This window comes from Macrobrachium nipponense, chromosome 8 (assembly GCF_015104395.2).
Source record: "Macrobrachium nipponense isolate FS-2020 chromosome 8, ASM1510439v2, whole genome shotgun sequence".
Lineage (NCBI taxonomy): Eukaryota > Metazoa > Arthropoda > Malacostraca > Decapoda > Palaemonidae > Macrobrachium > Macrobrachium nipponense.
The window spans coordinates 40,735,092-40,752,985 of NC_087203.1; the positions used below are offsets into that span (position 1 = coordinate 40,735,092).

Consider the following 17,894-nt stretch of genomic DNA (forward strand, 5'->3'; position numbering starts at 1 on the left):
TTAAAGGTCGATTCATCAGTAGAATTGTTATAGGCCACTTGAGGCTATTGATAGTACTATTGAAGATTGCTTTTTTTTTTTTCTTGAATAAGGTCGAGAGATTGCTGTTTCTCTTGTATTCGGGAAGAATTACCTTATTACCTTGTGTGTGTGTGAGAGAGAGAGAGAGAGAGAGAGAGAGAGAGAGAGAGAGAGAGAGAGAGAGAGAGAGAGAGAGAGACTTTTATACGATAACAGTTTCATTCAGTGTTTGCAATGAGACTTTCATTGAGAGAGTTTGTTGCACTGATGTTGCAACGCTCATTAACTGTGTGAGTGTGTGTGTGTGTGAGAGAGAGAAATGAATTATTTGAACCATCTTCCACCCAAGACAATTTTTGTGAATGCGTGTGCGTGGGAGATGAAGTGAGAGTGGCCGTTCATTGACAGACCACCGAAGTTCGAACTACCGGAGCCTGGGTGAGAGGACAATGACCTCGTCTGCCGACAGGTCGCGAACGCACTGAAAACGGAATCCTCCAATATAGTACTAGGAGGGGGGCGTGATTGTAGTGATTAACTGTCAAGGTGCTCTTGATGGTGACGCGGAAAGAAATCGACATTCTTTACGATAGTTTAAGTTAGTGGATTGCATTTTTTATTATTATTACTCTTGATTTATACGATATAGTCTAGATGTATTGTACCTACTCTGGAAGTTTATCATAATTGATCTACTGGGTAATGTTTGCTCCTTTTTCTTACAAAGTAAAGCCTTTATTAATGACAGTTCTAATACTACTTTGATATAAGATCTGATACTTTCGTTTATACAACCAAACCATTTGCAACAGTGTTTTGTACTTGCTGTATACTACCTAGAAAGCTCTCCAAACGCATATCCATCATTCCTCTCGATTTCATTGAATTGGATAGTTGGTCGTACCCTGGTTGTTGACGATGCCCAGTCGCGCCTGTAAATGGGACAAAAGAGTTAATGAATGGGCTTGAAAACCCGTTGGTCCCAGTACGTTCGAGCTAATAATAGTCTTTGTTTGTTGTTTACAAGATTTCAGAGACCTGTAGTACATGCTAAGGTACGCAAATACGAACGACTTGACGCAAATATGACGGGGGGAGGGATTTTGAGGAATTAACATTAATTGGCATTAGGAGTTTAGCATTTGTAATTGGCTGTTGATTATTGATTAGGAGAGACGTGCGAAGAAACGTTGCTATGACACATGGAAGGGCAAATTGTAGTAGACTGTGACGTATCTGCTGCATGTGCATATGCAGTGATCCATGACGTCACTAAACGAACGAGAGTAGATCGTGACGTCATTGCATGTATGGGTTGCATTGTACTGTACCCTGGCGACCCCTACCTCGAGCTCTGCTGCCTCCGCATGTCTCCTCCTCGCCTCACCCTCTCTCACTCTCCTGCCCAGACCTTTAATTCCAGGCGATGGGGACTAGGGGACCGATCAGCTGATTTTAAGGATTGTAGACCTACTTACAAAAGTTGTAATCTGTGTGGTATATTAATTGTAATTGAAAATCTGCTCGTTAGCGTCTGCAATTGATATAAAAAACGCACATGGGTAAAAGTTTACCATGTGTTTTCTTGCCGATTATTCGTCGCGATTTGGCCATCCTGCCAAATTGCGCCAATATAATTCACGGGAGAGTTAAGAGAAAGTTGCTGAAGTGCCCGGAACCATTAACGGGGCAAATTTGGTGGTCAGCCATTGGTGCACATGCCTTAAATTGCTTTATATGTGTATCATTTAAATCTGGCGGGTTATTTCTAATGTTGCGCAGAGAAGATGCTGAGGCAAGCTGTCCGACGGCCCGCAGTCAGCTTTACAACTATTAACGCTCGGGTCCGCTCGGTTTTCATGACGTCACAGTCGGCTCGAGCGCCTTGGCCAATGGGAGGCGCGAGGAGGAGCACGTGACCGCGAGGGACCAATGAGCGCCGCGGGTGCGCGCAGACACTCTCGGTGACAAGCGTAGAAAAAGTTTTCACTGTGAGCCGCCATTTTGGTTTAGATACAACTGGGCGCAAAATATTTTTGTGGCCGAATGGTAACGCTTGGTGTGAAGATGGACGGCTGATGTTGTTCCCTAAGCTTAGCATGAAGTGCGTTGTTTCCGCCGGAGAGGAGAAGATGTCGTAAACATCGAGGATGTAGATGTTGTTGAGTGTTGTTTCATCGCGAACTTGGAACGAGCGCAGCGGTTCTTCGGTGAAGCTGCTCCCGAGCTCACTTAATGATGAGATGTCTGCCTCGCAAAGTTGCAATTTCCGCGGCGACCCTGGCTGGGCCCGCCCTTAAAGTGGTGTGAAAAGTGATACTGAAGTGCGAATGATGTGATATGATGGTGCAGGAGACGCTATCGGAGGAGGATTCCCTCTAAAAAGTGGGTGTGTGTGAAAGTGGTGGCATCGGTGCAGTGTCGAGAGAAACGAAACGAGCGCGTTGTAAACAAGGACGCCGCCATGGCCGAGCAGCAGCTGGGCACCGAGCCCCCCAACAAAAGGGCCAAAATGGACACCTTCCCGTCGTCCGACCCCGCCGGTAAGGCCATAGGACCAAGCATCGGATTTGCATGCTCCTCTTCCTTTAGTCTTAAGAGTGCCAGGCCGACTTTGATGTGGGAAAATAAACCGCCCACCTTTTGTGTTGATGCCATTTACCTGCCGAGGCAGTCGCCACCGGGTCTCCTATTTTCCGTTGTATCGCCCTCATCCCGGACCATGGCGCCCATCTACCGCCTTCGTGTTCCCCATGGAGGCCCGTTCGAGGCCTCGTTGCTGGAAAAAGCCCTCCAGGAGGCCGATGCTTTGGGCGAATTGCCTCTAAAAGTGCGAATGTGAGGATTTGGGGGCCACTTTCTTCCGTGGCCAAAATCGCTCAGTTTCCTTGTTCATGTTTTGAAGAGTCCAGCTTAGACTCATGGCCGCAATGTGTCTCACGTTGCGAATTTCGGCGCTTTTGCTTCTCTTTTTGGAAGCGCTGGCCGAAAATGCCCCCGATTTGGGGAAATAGCTCGTTATTAAATGTCCGTTCGTGTACTATGATATTGATTGGTGCAAATTATCGTAAATATTACAGTCACTTGTTGTGAATGAAGGAACTGTTCAGCATTGACTTTGCCATTTTGATGTTTTCATTCGTTTTTCACGATTTTTAGTCTTTTGTTTACATTTGGTTTCTTGGAATTTTAAAGGCTCAAAGCACAGAGTTTTCTGTCATTGTAGGCCTACCGGTAGTTGTGATGTATGACAACCCCATCTCACTTAAGACATTTACCCATTTACCCAGACTCGAGTTTCAGCTTTGGCTGATAACGAATTTTTCACAGGGAAAGTGTTGTGGAAGGGAGTTCTTGATGCTATAAGGGAATCTTACTACTTGCACAACACATGCAAACCATGTGTTGCAGTAAACTTGGTCAGATAAATCTACTTCTTCACATTTCAGTGTAATATGTTGTTGCCGTCATAAGTATTATGGTGGGCTTAATCCAGAAAGATTGCTGTAGCCTTGCCTAGTCACTTACAGGTGAACTTATGGTTAACAACCAAAGGAAAGAAATTAGCTATGGTTCCTTTATACTTCCAGTAAGTATTGGAGCCCAGTTTCTAGATAAACACATTGTGTTCAGAAAATCTTTACATATGGGTTAAAAATGCTTAATCATGGAAAGTGAATGTAAATGACAGTGGTGTCAATTGCAGTGATATAGAGCAGAGTCGAGAATAAGGATATGACTATTTTTACTCAACAACCTTAGGAAACTTGTTAAGAGTCAGTTCTGCCATTGACATAGCCTAATTCAAGCTTCCTACTACATGTCTCACCTTCTTCAAAATCAGTGCTATGTGTGTCCAGTACATCCGAGTTATTGCTATGCTAGTATTGGAAATTAATGTCCCTGAACGGTTAGAATGTTCCTTTAAATTTTGTGTGGTGTTCATTCTTCAGTTGGGGATTTTTATGGAGAAACTAGTTTTCCTTTCTGAGCCACATGCTTGGGACTTGATGTACTGTGTGATGGTGTATGCATATAGTGAAGAAGTCTCACTATAATAATTTATACTAAACAGTCCAGTGACTCCAAGAAAGCCGAAACATTTTTTCAATTATGGTTTTTCTAACTTTTCTTCATCCAATTGAAATAAAATTTTCTGCAAAGATTTACCTAGTATGGGGTCTTAATTTGAAGTTGGTGGTTAGAAGCAATTTTTTTATTATTATTTTTAAGGGTTTTAAAGTTAGAGCTTTCAAGTTGAAAGATCGGGTTTTTGGCAGATTTTTGTTTTTGATGGAACTTGTGCCTACAACTTTATGGCAGACCCTTTTCATATCTGTAGTGAAGGTTTTGTGGAGTGCTGTTATTGATGCTATTTGATTTGTATTAAGTCTTCATGAGGACATTGAGTGCTTTTTGCTGACATGGAAAATTACTAGACCAAGGGTGTTATTTATATTTGAAATTTTCTTTACGTGCATGTTCTTTTTGCATTTGGAGAGAGTGGTTTTTAGGCGTTATAAGTGGTAGGCTCCAAGGCTAATATGACCATAGGATCAATTCCCACTGAAGTGTCAGTGCGGCAGTCAAAAGTAACCTGTGGTGGGCTTGACCTTCAAGTTTGACTTCAATTTTTTTACTAAAATCCACAGATTATTTAATTTAAAATATGGATCCTGTCGTTGCTTCAAATAAACAAAATTATTCATGTTACAGTAGAGGGTTGTTATCTATAATGACTCATTATTGGCCAAATGGAGGCAGCATTCTCTCTCTCATCCATTTGGGTCGCAACAGACGTCCAACTTTTCACTTTATTTACTGCCAAAGTTCAGCTGAGATTCTTTGGTATAGCCATGAACCTAGCACCTCAGTGGCGTGATCGGTATGGTCTTGGCCTGCCACGTCGGTGCCCGCGAGTTTGATTCACAGGCATTCCATTGAGGTGTGAGAGATGTGTATTTCTGGTGATAAAAGTTCTCTCGACGTGGTTTGGAAGTCACATAAAGCCGTTGGTCCCATTGCTGAATAACCACTGGTTCCATGCGATGTAAAAACATCATACAAACAAACTAGAGAGAATCTGGTGGTGCAGGAATCCTCGGCTCTTGGGTTGCAGGACCCAATTAGAATTGGCTGTGTTTAATTGAATGCAAACATTACCAGCCCAATAGGCTGGCATTGGTGTGTGTTGGTTTTATAGACAGAAGGCCTTTTGCTCAAAAGAACTTATGAACTGGAAAAGCTTTTTAAGTATATATTTGTGGTTTTTGGACTTGCAGCCTTTGCCAGTTTTTGTTTCACAAACTGCCGACAAGCGTAATCCACCTGGTAGTGCTACCTCTGTCGTAGTCAGGAAGACTGGCCCTTGTTTTATTGCAGAATTGTAATGGGTTATGTTTTGTATTCTGTAGCAAGTATGGTAGTGAGGTTAGCCTTACAGGTCATGATGACAAATATATTTACCGAAAATATAGAGTATAGATAAACAGAATATGTTTACCTTTAAGAAAAAAGAGGACTCATCAAGCTACAGTAGGTACTATAAGTGTTCAGGTTCATTTGATGCCTCCAGCACCCAAAAAGAATGGTATCTAGACCTTGACATCAGGAGCTGGTATCATTATCGGTTATTAAGGAAGCCTCAGCAGGCACTTAACCTTCTGGCTGCATTATATACATTTCATTGTGGTGGCCTTTCAAGAAAATTTGAAGAACTCTATGATTTTATTTGGCTATGGATGCATACTGTCAGAGGTTATGAAAGTTACTTGTACCTTTATTCAAGTTCTAATGGTATTCCCTCAGCCGGACAGAGCACTGTTATAATAGTGGGTTTTACATACTCACTGTTAGTGTATTGGATAAGTGGTTTACTGTAATGAAAAAGAAATTTTTGAGAAGGTCTGGGGAAGTATTGTATGTGTTGAGAGCTTAGAAAAATATTAGTGAACTACCCTAAACTGGACATGTTTTGGGTAGGTGTAAATGCAGACCAAATACAAGTGGCCGACCATCAGTATCTTTAAAACTATTTAGGGAATGTGTATGGGACTGGTTCAATTTTACAGTATTGTATGGCGCCATGTTTGTGTGTTCACCAATGAAGGGAATTCTATTTACCAAAGTAAGAAATATGCCCACTGCTATTACTGATTTGACTGAGTGATATAATGTTGAAGAACCCATAAGATGTGTGCCTAACTATACATGGGAGAAGTGTATATGAGCCTCATACAGATGGTGAGCTACTCTAAAAAAGACTATTATCTATTGCAAGTTCATTGATCTATGTAATCAGTATGAACTTGGATGGTATATATGTTAATCAAAGTTAAGCCTAACAGCATGACATATGCTCAGAACTTTTCATGTGAAAACAAACCAAAATGCTGTTCTTTGCTACAAACTTTTTCCAACATGGTCCCAAGGACTGGTCTGTACTGGTGCTTCGAAAAAGGAGTGTTTATGTACAAAGAATTTGGTGCATAGAGGAAGTAATTTTACTCAATATGTTACAACAAAGTATTCTTTCTTTAACCAGGCTCTGGGTTACATGTTAAAAGTACACCAGATTTTATGAACACCTTGGAGTCTATTGTTGAATGCCTTATATTTGTTCCTAAATGTTCCTTGGACCCAATTTGTTTGTTTTAAAATAATTTTGGACTGACCGTAAAAGATTCCCAAAAATAATCTCGTGGGAAATTTGTGTATTCACTTCAAGGTGATTTTCACTAAGATTGAGATAATTCTTTTTGAATTGGTTGTTGTGCTGCTGCAGTATTTTATGGTTCATTGCAGATATGTGCTCTTAAGCAAATTGTTTTTCAAATTTTGATGTTTTAAGCAAAACCAGAATGTCATCTTATTGTTGGAGTATAATGGAGTAAGATTGTTCAGTTTGTCTTGAGTTCCGCCACACAAATCAGGTTCATCTTTCATGCCGAAAGGTACCAGAAAGTTAACTATCTGAATGAAGCAGCTGACTGACTGTGCTGCTCCATCAAAAATAGATCATTTCCATGTGTCATATTTGACATTGTAAGGACCATTCATTTGCGTTTGCAGCATTTTATGTTGATATTGCTTTCAATGGTGCATATATATTTTATTTTGAAGGGTCTTATTCTATCGAATTAGACCTGAGGATGTTTAGAACATTAGGCAATTTATTAATTTTACCAAATTTGACATACCTAATATTAAAATGACCAGAACTGATTCTGGATTATATAGTTGATTAACCCTTGGTGAAAGGCCTGACCATGTAGGGTACTTGGTCGGAGCAACTGTTGATAAGGCTGCCTTCAAAACAGATTGCTAAACATGTAAATAATGGCAGAAAGCACATTCACCAAATAGTGATATTAAATGAATTACTATTGGGTCATCACCCATTTGCGCTTCGCTTACCGTTCAGTGGGACACAACACCGATGCCCTTTGGTACTCAACAAAATGTGTACTGTAACTTTTACTCCTCCCTTTCTAAGGTGCCACTTCTCTGCTCTGGGAATATTAATACTGTAGTGAAAGACTAGGGACCTCTCTTAAAAGAAAAGGCACAGTTGCTGACAGAGGTGGATCTTGAGTCTGCCTTGGGCTAACCTTATAGTAGCTCCTCTTGTTTATCCTGTCTTGATTGTCATTTCAAGGGAGGACACTGCTCAGGTATGAGTCCCTCCTCGGGGCGGCCCAGGCGTTTGGGGCATCCCCCCCTTGCAGGAGACCGGTGTGCAACCGGGTTTAGGAGTCCCTCTCCGGGGAGCTTCTCCAGCTTCCCTCCATCTAGGGTCTGGGGCCTCTCTTCTGTCGCGGGACGCTGAGGAAGAGACCCTTATCCAGGAAGTACTATAGAATGCCCTGGAGGAACTGGGTCCAGTGGATGAAGGTTCAACTTTTAGGAGAGTCCTCTCTCTTATTAGGTCTATGAACCGGCTAGAAAAGCCATATATTATATATAAAGCATTTACACAAGAAACTAATGGGATGTCGACTGCAATTAGGAGGCAGGCAAAAATAATGATTTGATTCTGCCTAGGTGACCAAGTTGCATGCGCCTCTTGAGCAGTATTGTTCAGTGGAACGATTCAATCATAAACAATTTTCCCATTTCATGGAAGAGATTCCCAACTACTTCCTTGATGGTACTCTTTTCAAAAAACTTGTTGAAGTAACCCCTGTGAGTTATGATGTTTTATTCCTTGTAAAGCATACAAAAAAACTCGTTTGTCTTGCTCATGTATGAAAGTTACAGTCTAATGATGAAACATTTAATAGGCCTTGGATGAATAAAATTGGCTAAAATGTCTATTCATAAGAGATGCACTTTAGGTAGGTTTGCCCTGTCGGGGCTAGTGCCATAAGTACTCTCCACATAGTGCAATGTAGGCATTACTTAAGGGTCTGTGCATTGTCCCTTTGGCCCCTAGCTGCAACCACTTCATTCCCTTTATAGTACCTCTGTTCGTAGTCTCATCCATCAGACTTTCCACCTTATCATAACAATTGTTTCATAGTGCTACTGTGAGATTTTCCTCCAGTTACCTTATTCAGACCTTACTGTCAGTTTCTGTTTCGGTGCTGAATGACCTCATAGGTCTCAGCACTTGGCCTTTGGTCTGAATTCTGTATTCTCTCAATTGCTTCTAGCTAGGTCTGGATTGTATCAATAGGAAATCAGTGTTTTAATTACCAGTGAATGGTTTTTAATCCTTTTTTATGGCCGTCGGTGGTTTAACTCGGAAGAAAAATCGAGGTAAAAATGTCTGCATTCTGTTTAGTTACTGATAAAAGAACGATTCCAACTCTACAAGAGATGCAGTATTATGACATAGACCTTGTAGACAGATTTTGAGGCCAGTGTTTCTTATTCACAATCTAATTTGTCATAGTTTGTTCTTTGTTGTAGGGGTAGCTAATTAATGGTTAACTTAAGTCTTCAGTTATGGGGAAAATGTCATGCTGCCCATCCTTTGGAAAAAGATAACAATTAATCTGTCAAGTTATTTTAATCCTTTACTTCCTTCCAACTTTTACATCTGAATTGCACATGATTCTATAATGAAATTTACTACCACAAGTCAACATGTTAAGGAAAGGCCTAAATAAATGTCATGGTCGCTTAGGTGATGAGGGCAATTTTGTTCTTGTGCCTTCTTGTCTGATCCAACATATGGGATGGTCAGTCAGATGGGACCCCATGCTGAAGTGTGGCAGAGCCCCACATTAAGGAAAACCATCAAGGGAGACTATTCAGAAGGTAGCATAGGATCACAAAACCTTTATGAATTAATTTCGTAATGCTTATAAAGTGGTTCAGGCCTATCAGATGTTATAGTTAATGTCCCAACAACACAAGTAATGTTATCATCATGTAAAGTTTTGGTACTAGCCTTTTGTCATCATTTGTTTTGTCTATTATATTTACAAAAATGAAAATGGAATTCAGCTGTTACAGTGCTTGTATTGGTTGCTGTTAAGTGTCCTATTACATTAAAGTATGGTGATACTTTCCAGAGATTGTTATGCATCATGTAACTTTATGTAGTTATATGTCTTGTGGAAGCATTTGACTGCCCTGTACAGTACACGTTCAGTTCCTAGAGCCATCGGGAATTTCTGAAGGGGTGTAATGTACATTCTCTTTTTCCTTTTGTGTCCAGGACATGGTTGTTTAATAGTTATTTCATTAACTAGAGGCATCAGGTTGCAAAACATAATACTTTTCAGCATAAAGGATGCTGAAAATTCAGCATCCTTTATGCTGAATTTTCAGCTATCAGTAGTGACAAAGAACACCTCTGCTTTTTGTTATGTGGCTCTAGTTCTGTGTATCATGCTTTTGTTCACAGAATTGAAATCAAATAGTATTCTACTTGAGATGGGGATGTGCACCTTTGTTATTGGTAGTAATTCCTACTAATATCTCACTATACGTATGTCTGGCATCGTGTTAATTGTAGCAATTCTTCTCTATAAGTATTTTTTAATTTATGCTTTTGAAAAAGGTTATCATATGAAGGTTATATCCTAGTAAGTATTACTTTTTGCTATAGTATTAAAATTATCTCGATCTTTTTGCTATTTGCTATATTAAGATTATTTCAATCTTTTTGCTATATTAAAATGATCTCAATCGTTGATGAGGCCTTGAACATTTGCGAACTTTTATTACTTAATTTTTTCTCTAGGTATAATTTTGTGTTATTGATAAAGTAACTGTATATGCAATCAACAATTGTTGTAGGTGTTTACATCTGTATTTAGTGATTAGCTAGTATAATTATTTATAATAATATGCATTTGATAGTCCAGAAGTAATTGGCTAGCATTGATTACAGTCTTTATTGTTGCAGATGACATTGCTGCCATGCTGGAAAGTGAACTGCCAGAATCTCTGATGTGGCAGGGAGATTCCCGTGGAAGCGGCGGTGGTGGGGGAGGTGTCAACGTCAATGGCATGATGGAAGGTGGAGGAGGAGGTGGTGGGGGCCCTGGAGACTGTCCACAACAGCAGTTGACACACTTATTACAAACAAAAACCACTCCTCAAAATATGCCTGGGAATAATGCCATGGGAGGTGGCCCTCACTCCATGCCAAATCAAGGCAGCATGATAGTAAATGCCTTGACCAATTCCAAGAGTCCGCATGGGGGTGCAATGCAGTCTCCTCAGAATTCAAATCTAGCCATGTCTGGTGTACCAACTTCAAGCCAACAACTTGGAATGAGTGATTCAGTGAATAATTTAAACACAATGCCTAATAGTATAGCCAGTTCGATGGCAGGCAGTATCCCAGGCTCCATGTCCATGTCTATGGCTTCTAGTGGTGCCGTCTCCTCAATGAGTCTTGTCAACACAAACACTTCTATGGGTCTTAGTAGTATGGCCAATAGTGCAGGTGTTGGTGGAGGTGGCATGAACACTATTGTATCAAATATTAATACAATGAATACGATGAATTCCATGAACAAACCTCAAGGCGTAGTGACGACTATGAACATGAATAGCCCTTTAGTGTCTCAGATGAATGATGGGTTGCCCAATGGTCCCTTAGCAGGTCTGAACAGACCTATGGTGCCGCCCAATATCAGAGGACCGTCACCGCAACCTATGAACGCTGGACCTGGTCCCCAGATGGGGCCAAGACATCCCCCAATGGGCTCTGGGCAGCTGGGTGCCCCCAGATTACAAGTAAGTTTTGTTGCCCTTTTGCTGTAGACTTATGAGGTGTGATTTTATTTTTAGAATAATTACCATCAGGTTATTAAGTTTTATGTATGTTTTAATTTATCTGGTAGTTCCTTGTTGGAGGAGTGGTTCTCGCGCTTGGATACCAATCCGGTGGTTCGAAGTTAGATTTCGGCTCGGCCAACGCAGAATCAGAGGAATTAGGTTTATGTATGTTTAAGTTCATTGTTGCAAAATGTAAACTGTTTGTTGTTTGTAAATACTGGAAGAAGTCAAGGATGGCATATATAGAGATGAAATATATGTTGTACAATTGAGTTTCTTCATTGGATTCAAAATACAGTTCAGCTTTTAATATAGAATTTTTGTATGGTGGATAATATTGTCTAATACCATGCATAGAAGAGTGTTGGGGAAATAAATTTAATCGTACAAATTGAGAGATATCTGCAGAATTTTGGTCAGTTTCAAGTTGAAATTAATTTTGTACTAGAAGTTTGGCTTGATATAAGCATTGAACTTGGACTGTCAGCATAGAGTAGAAAATGTGTCTATGACAGAGGTGGTCATGCTTCAGAATTGCTGACACATCAGGCTCAATATGCTCTTCCTGTGTATCTGCTTAAGGAGGTTGATGGTTGCAACAGTAATTGCCAACCTAAAACTAATGAGTATATATTGAATCTAATTTATCAAAGAGAAATGGTAATCGATTAAGTAAAATGTATCGTACAGATAGTGAGATATACTATGACAAACTTTTTCAAAATAGGAAATAGCTCTGCTTCCTCCAGCTTGGAGTCTGACCGTGATCAAGCCCAAGATACTTCATAGTTTAGCTTATGAAAAGTATTTGCCTCCAAGAAATAAAAAATGATGTTTTTTTTTTTATCAAGTTTGGCTGTAGCTTTTGCTTTTCACTGCTACTCTTCAGTCTCCTTCATTCACTTATCTCGTTTAGTATAATTGTCCTAATTTCCTGTGAATGCATAGCGTACTAATTGAATATGGCTTAAAATCATATGCTTAAAGTATAAAGGCTATTTTCACAGACCCCTTATGGTTTTAGGCATTTTTGCATCATGGTCAGAGTATACTATTGGTCATAAGGATAGTTTTTTTTATTTCTAAGTAAAAAGAAACTTGGATAGGGTGATATTTGTACATCTCTGGAGAATGGTGCACATGAGCACATCAGGACGCCACCAATAGATTCAAATGAGAACAGTCATTCAAAATATTAAACAGTAATTTTAGTTGGAGATTTCTTAAATTCTCGTGATGAATTTGTGTAGCACAATATTTCCTTTGAACAGTAGGTGAGAGTAAATAGTTTATTAAAAGTTGAGGATAGAATATAATAATACACCGAGATTTGCTGCAAACATTTGCAATTACAAAGTTTCATTTCACACTGGTTTCTCATTTGTAGAAACAGCATGAATTGCAGTATGTGGTAGAGTTCAAAAAAAAATTAAAAAAAGAAAAAAAAATGCCAGAACACCACCACTGGCCTCATGCTGTCAAAAGCTGCTCTTAGCTGCATGTTACTTAGCGAAGGACTAAGTAAAGAAGTGTGGAAGTTCCTTGTGATTTTCTTAATAAAATAAATCATGTATATAATTGTGCTCCACTAAAATTAATTTGAACAAATCAGAAGATTATTACAGTATTATCAATCCTTGACATTTACAGGTTAGAGTGGATGAATGCTAAATATAATGGGAAACAGTAAATGTACAAGGTTAATTTGTACTTTTGACTAGTTGTTGAGGGGCAGGATAAGCATTTGGAGAGCCAAACAAAACTGTTTACTCTTCAAAGTACTTGTATAAGTAGACTGCTTAGTCCTTTTTGGGTTATTCCTCTAAAATGTAAAATTTGTAACAAGGTCTAGAGATTGGAAAGGAAATGCCACAAAGACAATAAATTAATAGTAGTCAATAAAAAGCAATCCATTGATCAAAGAGACCTTTAGTACTATCCTTCACGTGCCTTTCATGATCCCCAGCAGTACCTACTAACACAAGTAGGTTAAGTTTTGGTGCTAAATATTCATAATAGGAAAACTGCAGAGACAGAAAGAACCTAGGGAGTGGATACAATGAATTAGATAGATGGTTGCTTGTCAGGATTTTAGTCGCTTTTTGTGAGTGGCAAGGAGTAAGATTATCTCTTAACAATTGGCTGTGTATGCCAGTTCCACTAAAGTTCAACCCACACTGCATACAGGTAGTCCCATAAGTGCCATTATGGCACCATAAATTGCTGAATTTTGGTTAATGGCTGTTTTCACTCATCATCACGTCCCCAGGAACGGAAAGCCCCCCTGCCGATAACCGGGGTCTGCCTGTAACAGATAACTTTGAGTTTGCAGGTGCAGACTATCTAAATATAGCAAGATTCAGGTAGGATACAAAATTCTAAAATACCATACTCAAAATGAAATACTAGTAAGAAAATTAAGATTATCCTGAGGTTCAAGGAAAGCAACCACTGGAATGGATAGCTTTTAATAAATAGCATTTATACCTGCGAGTTCAAACAAGCGTAACTCAATATGTTATGAGTACACAAGTTTAAGCATTTTTCCTGTCATTGTCACCAATGTTTCTGTTTTTGGAAAAGAAAGGTATTTGCCATTTATTTTAAAGTAAGTGTTATTCAGGATCAAGAATGAGAATCCCACAACACATACCTTAGGGTACAGCCACACTGCAAGTGGCATGACATAATCTGCACAACTTGCCACTAATTATGAAACAAATCATTTTTATGCGGATGGCGACACTGGAGGACCTCACTGCTTGTTGCACACAATGTAACATGTTTTGAAAAAACGCAGATTTTGGGTATCTTCCTTTAGGAGAAACAAGGTTTTTGAAGTTTGTTAAAGGTATATTCAGCCTCTCTTCAAGTTTGCAGAGCAGGAAGTTGAATGATCCTTGACTCTTATACAGATAAATATTCATAAAATTTTTCTCTCTATTTTCAACTGTTTACTGTACATGGAATATAAAATTCATTCTGTTCCTTTCTTCTCTAGTTAAAATCATGCATCCAGATTTTTTTAATGGTATTTCATCTAACGTCATGGAAATATTTTCAACTGATTTTCTTAACGAAATTGATAGTCATAAATTTGCACAGATGATCAACTTTGACTAACGTGTCGTGCATCTTAATGTGGCTCCAGTGTGGCCATGCTATGCTCAGGTGCTGCTGCTCATCTTGAGATACTTTATCGCTGTGTGCGGTCTGGTCATACCCTTGGATGATGTGGTTACTTCTAAAAGCTTGAGTAACTTAACACCCAACATTTGATTGAAGCAAAGATACCATATTTCTTATGAATAAATTTGCAAAAATTGATGAGCAAGTCATGTATTTCAGAGTTTAAGAATGGTAAAATTGGCTAATTGCCCTATGGAAAACACTATAAATTATATGCAGAATAAGTCCATCTTTAGTTAAACAAGATTGATGTTCCATAAATAGAAGGTGCAGTAAATGCTTACCTGTCAGAAATGAAGAAATTGGTTTGCATTTGCTGAAATTGAACAATTCAGGGATAACTACCAGAGATGATTTAATTTGCTTCTTGGAATTTTTCTCAATGGGGGTCTGGGAATAGTTATACCCTATATGTTTTAGGGAAATGAGTTTGATAGTCACACTTTAATGAAAAGAAGTTTAAACAGTACTTTGTAGTCGGTTACATTTACCATGTTGAAAGTTGATAGTCAGGTGGATATTTAGACACCTGATGTTAAGTACTTCCATCGCTTGTTTTTGGTTAATATGGGTTAATTTTGTTGCCACCTATGTTAAGATTAATGTTTACATATTTGACCGTAGTGCTTCTTTTCAGAATCCTGGACCAGGAATGGGTCAACCTCCTATATCGGGAAGCTATAGTTTTGGTGGTGCAGGTGTTACTCAAGGAATTGAAGGAAATGTGGGTCAGGTAAACCCAGGAATGGGCCCTGGTCAGCGTCCTCTCGGCATGAACATAGGACCACGTTATCCAAACCAGGATGTCATGAGCATGATGGGGACAATGCCCAGAGTTCCGCAAGCAAGTGGCCCGGGACCAACTGTTCCTGGAGGACAGAATGTACCAAGTGGTCCTCCAGTAGGCCCCCCAGGAGCTATTGCTACTGGAGCAGGAGCTCCAGGTGGTCCTGGTGGCCCACAAGGTCCAACACAGATAGTTCCTGGGCAAACACGACCCAATCCTGCAGATCCAGAGAAAAGGAAGTTAATCCAACAACAGCTGGTACTGCTGCTTCATGCCCATAAATGCCAGCGTCGAGAAAGTCAAGCAAATGGAGAGGTGAGGCAGGTGAGTAGACTCTTGTCTCCTCGTTTGTTGTTTTCAGTTTTGTGATTGGGATGGACTGAAATTTCTTTGGTTAAAAGGAATAGCTTATTTGTAGAGCTTATATTTCATTGTGAATTGATTGCATGTCATGGCTAGTAGCAGGAAAATGACCATCCATTAAAATGAACATGGTAAGAATTATGTAAATTTTCTTTGTCTTATAATTTTGCTCTTTTGTTTGTTTTGTAATTTTGCTCATGGTCTTCCCACTTGGGTTAATGTTTAGTTATAAAATTAAAAGGATTATATATCTAATAATTGGAAAAACTAGTAAGAACTTAATAAAAAGAGTAGAAGCAGTTCATGACTAATTTGTAATATTGAAGGTGTATGTAGTGGGTTCCTATTTGTAGAGTGAAAAATATTTTTTAAATGTTTCCAAGTTTATAAATTAATAATAAAGTAATATGAATATAAAGTTGTCAATTTTCTCGAATCTCAATCTTTTACAATTAAGTGACCCCACTGTACACTTCACACTGTGACAAGAACTGACTTGTGTAGCCGGTGAATTTTAATCTTGATGCTTTTCTTGAAGTCCTGTAGTAATGAATCCGGCAAGGTACTCCTAGTTTTGACGAAGTTTCCATATTTTTTAAAGCATTGCATTGACTAAGTACTTTGTGTAAACATGCATCACAGCTAGTATTTTCCTATTATTGGTCTGGTACTTCATTATTACATACCCTCATCCAATTTCTTTAATTGTAATAATTCACAGAATATTTTTTCTTTGTTTTCAGTGCAACTTACCTCACTGCAAGACAATGAAGAGTGTTCTTTCACACATGACCACATGTCAATCTGGGAAGTCCTGCCCTGTCCCACATTGTGCATCTTCAAGACAAATCATATCTCACTGGAAGAATTGCTCCCGTCAAGACTGCCCTGTCTGTGAACCTTTGAAACAGGCAGACAAGAAACAACAGCCTGGAGCTGCAGGAGCTGCTGGTGCTGCTGGGGCAGGGGCAGCCCAAGCAGGTGGAGGTGCACCTGTACCAGGTCAAATGCCAACGACTGTATCTCAGCCTTCCCCCAGCCCAGGAGGAGTGACAGGCAATCTGACAGGTCCCCCTGGTCCTCCTGCCCCTCCTAATGTATCTGGACAGATGCCACCTATACCCACTGGTCAGAATGCTGGACCAAGGCCTGGTGTCAAAAGAGGGTATGAAGGAGACAATTTACAGCCACCTATGGCAGGCCCTACAGCTCCAACAGACAATATGATGAGAAATTTGAGACCACCACAGGTTCCTAATGCTGGTGTATCAGGGATGCCTCCCAATGCCCAACAAGGTCCTCCAGCTGGTGTTCAGGGAACACCAATGGGAGTACCTGGAGCTCCAGGTATTCAGGGGCAATTGGTTAGAGCTTGTGTACCCAATAAGGCTCCTGATGGAAGTATGATGGGTACCACAGCTCCTCAAGCTATCAACTCGCCGGGAATGATGGTACGTTGTCCAACTACTGCCACAGCTCCCATGAATTCTCTTCAGCAGCAACAAATCATTGGAAAGCCCCCAAATGTTGGCCTCAATCAAAACAATCCTGTGGTAAGTTTTTCCCATCTTTCATTTTTTGATAATGAGAACAGATATTAATCAGTGATTTGCTTCTGTGTCAGTGGTAATGAATTGCAACACTTACAAGGCCTGTTTTAGCAATTTTACAGCCTTTCAACATTGTCCTGTGCCATGACATTATTGCAGTTTTTTGTGCAGTGTTGCCTTAAAATATCGGGGGTTATTGTTATTGGTGATGAAACCCAAGACAAAATTTTGTTTTGATAAAATCAGTGCCTGTTTTTATTCATGAAGCCTAAGAACTACTTTTTAAGTCTTAGAAGTTGTTAGGAGATAGTCTCTGCTTTTGAAAACAGGAATACTATCTGAATAGTAAGAAAAACCTGCAAGGTTTAGTTCAGTTATTAAATAAGTAAAGAAAACCTAAAACAGGCAAGTCAAACTTTGTATATGCTGAATTAGCCTCGAAACCAAGTTTACTTAAATCACTAATTTATTAAAGTAAAATTGTTCTAAATTCCAGTACAGTTTTATGTTGCTATACTTACCTTAAATGAATTTTTTTATTTAACCATAAAGGTTTGCTATACAGATTTAAAATGACTATAGATTTAACAATAAATAAGAACATTAGGAAGCTGATGACAGGATAGAAAAAATACAGTAAAGAACAGATGCCAATAATCCCTTGCATACACAATTTTTGTTAACTAGTATACTGTTTTCAGCTGGTGCTATAAGATTTATCCTAATGTCAAGACTGAGGGTTT

General features: G+C 39.4%; 1 protein-coding gene across 1 annotated transcript in view; it reads left to right on the top strand.

The window, feature by feature from the left end:
- The window catches only part of LOC135222704 (histone acetyltransferase p300-like), a 71,085-nt gene that overhangs the window by 30,290 nt on the left and 22,901 nt on the right, over positions 1 to 17,894 (top strand). The window contains 3 exon segments of the mRNA XM_064260890.1: positions 10,382 to 11,220; positions 15,089 to 15,562; positions 16,345 to 17,154. Coding sequence (XP_064116960.1) covers positions 10,382 to 11,220; positions 15,089 to 15,562; positions 16,345 to 17,154 — 2,123 coding nt within the window.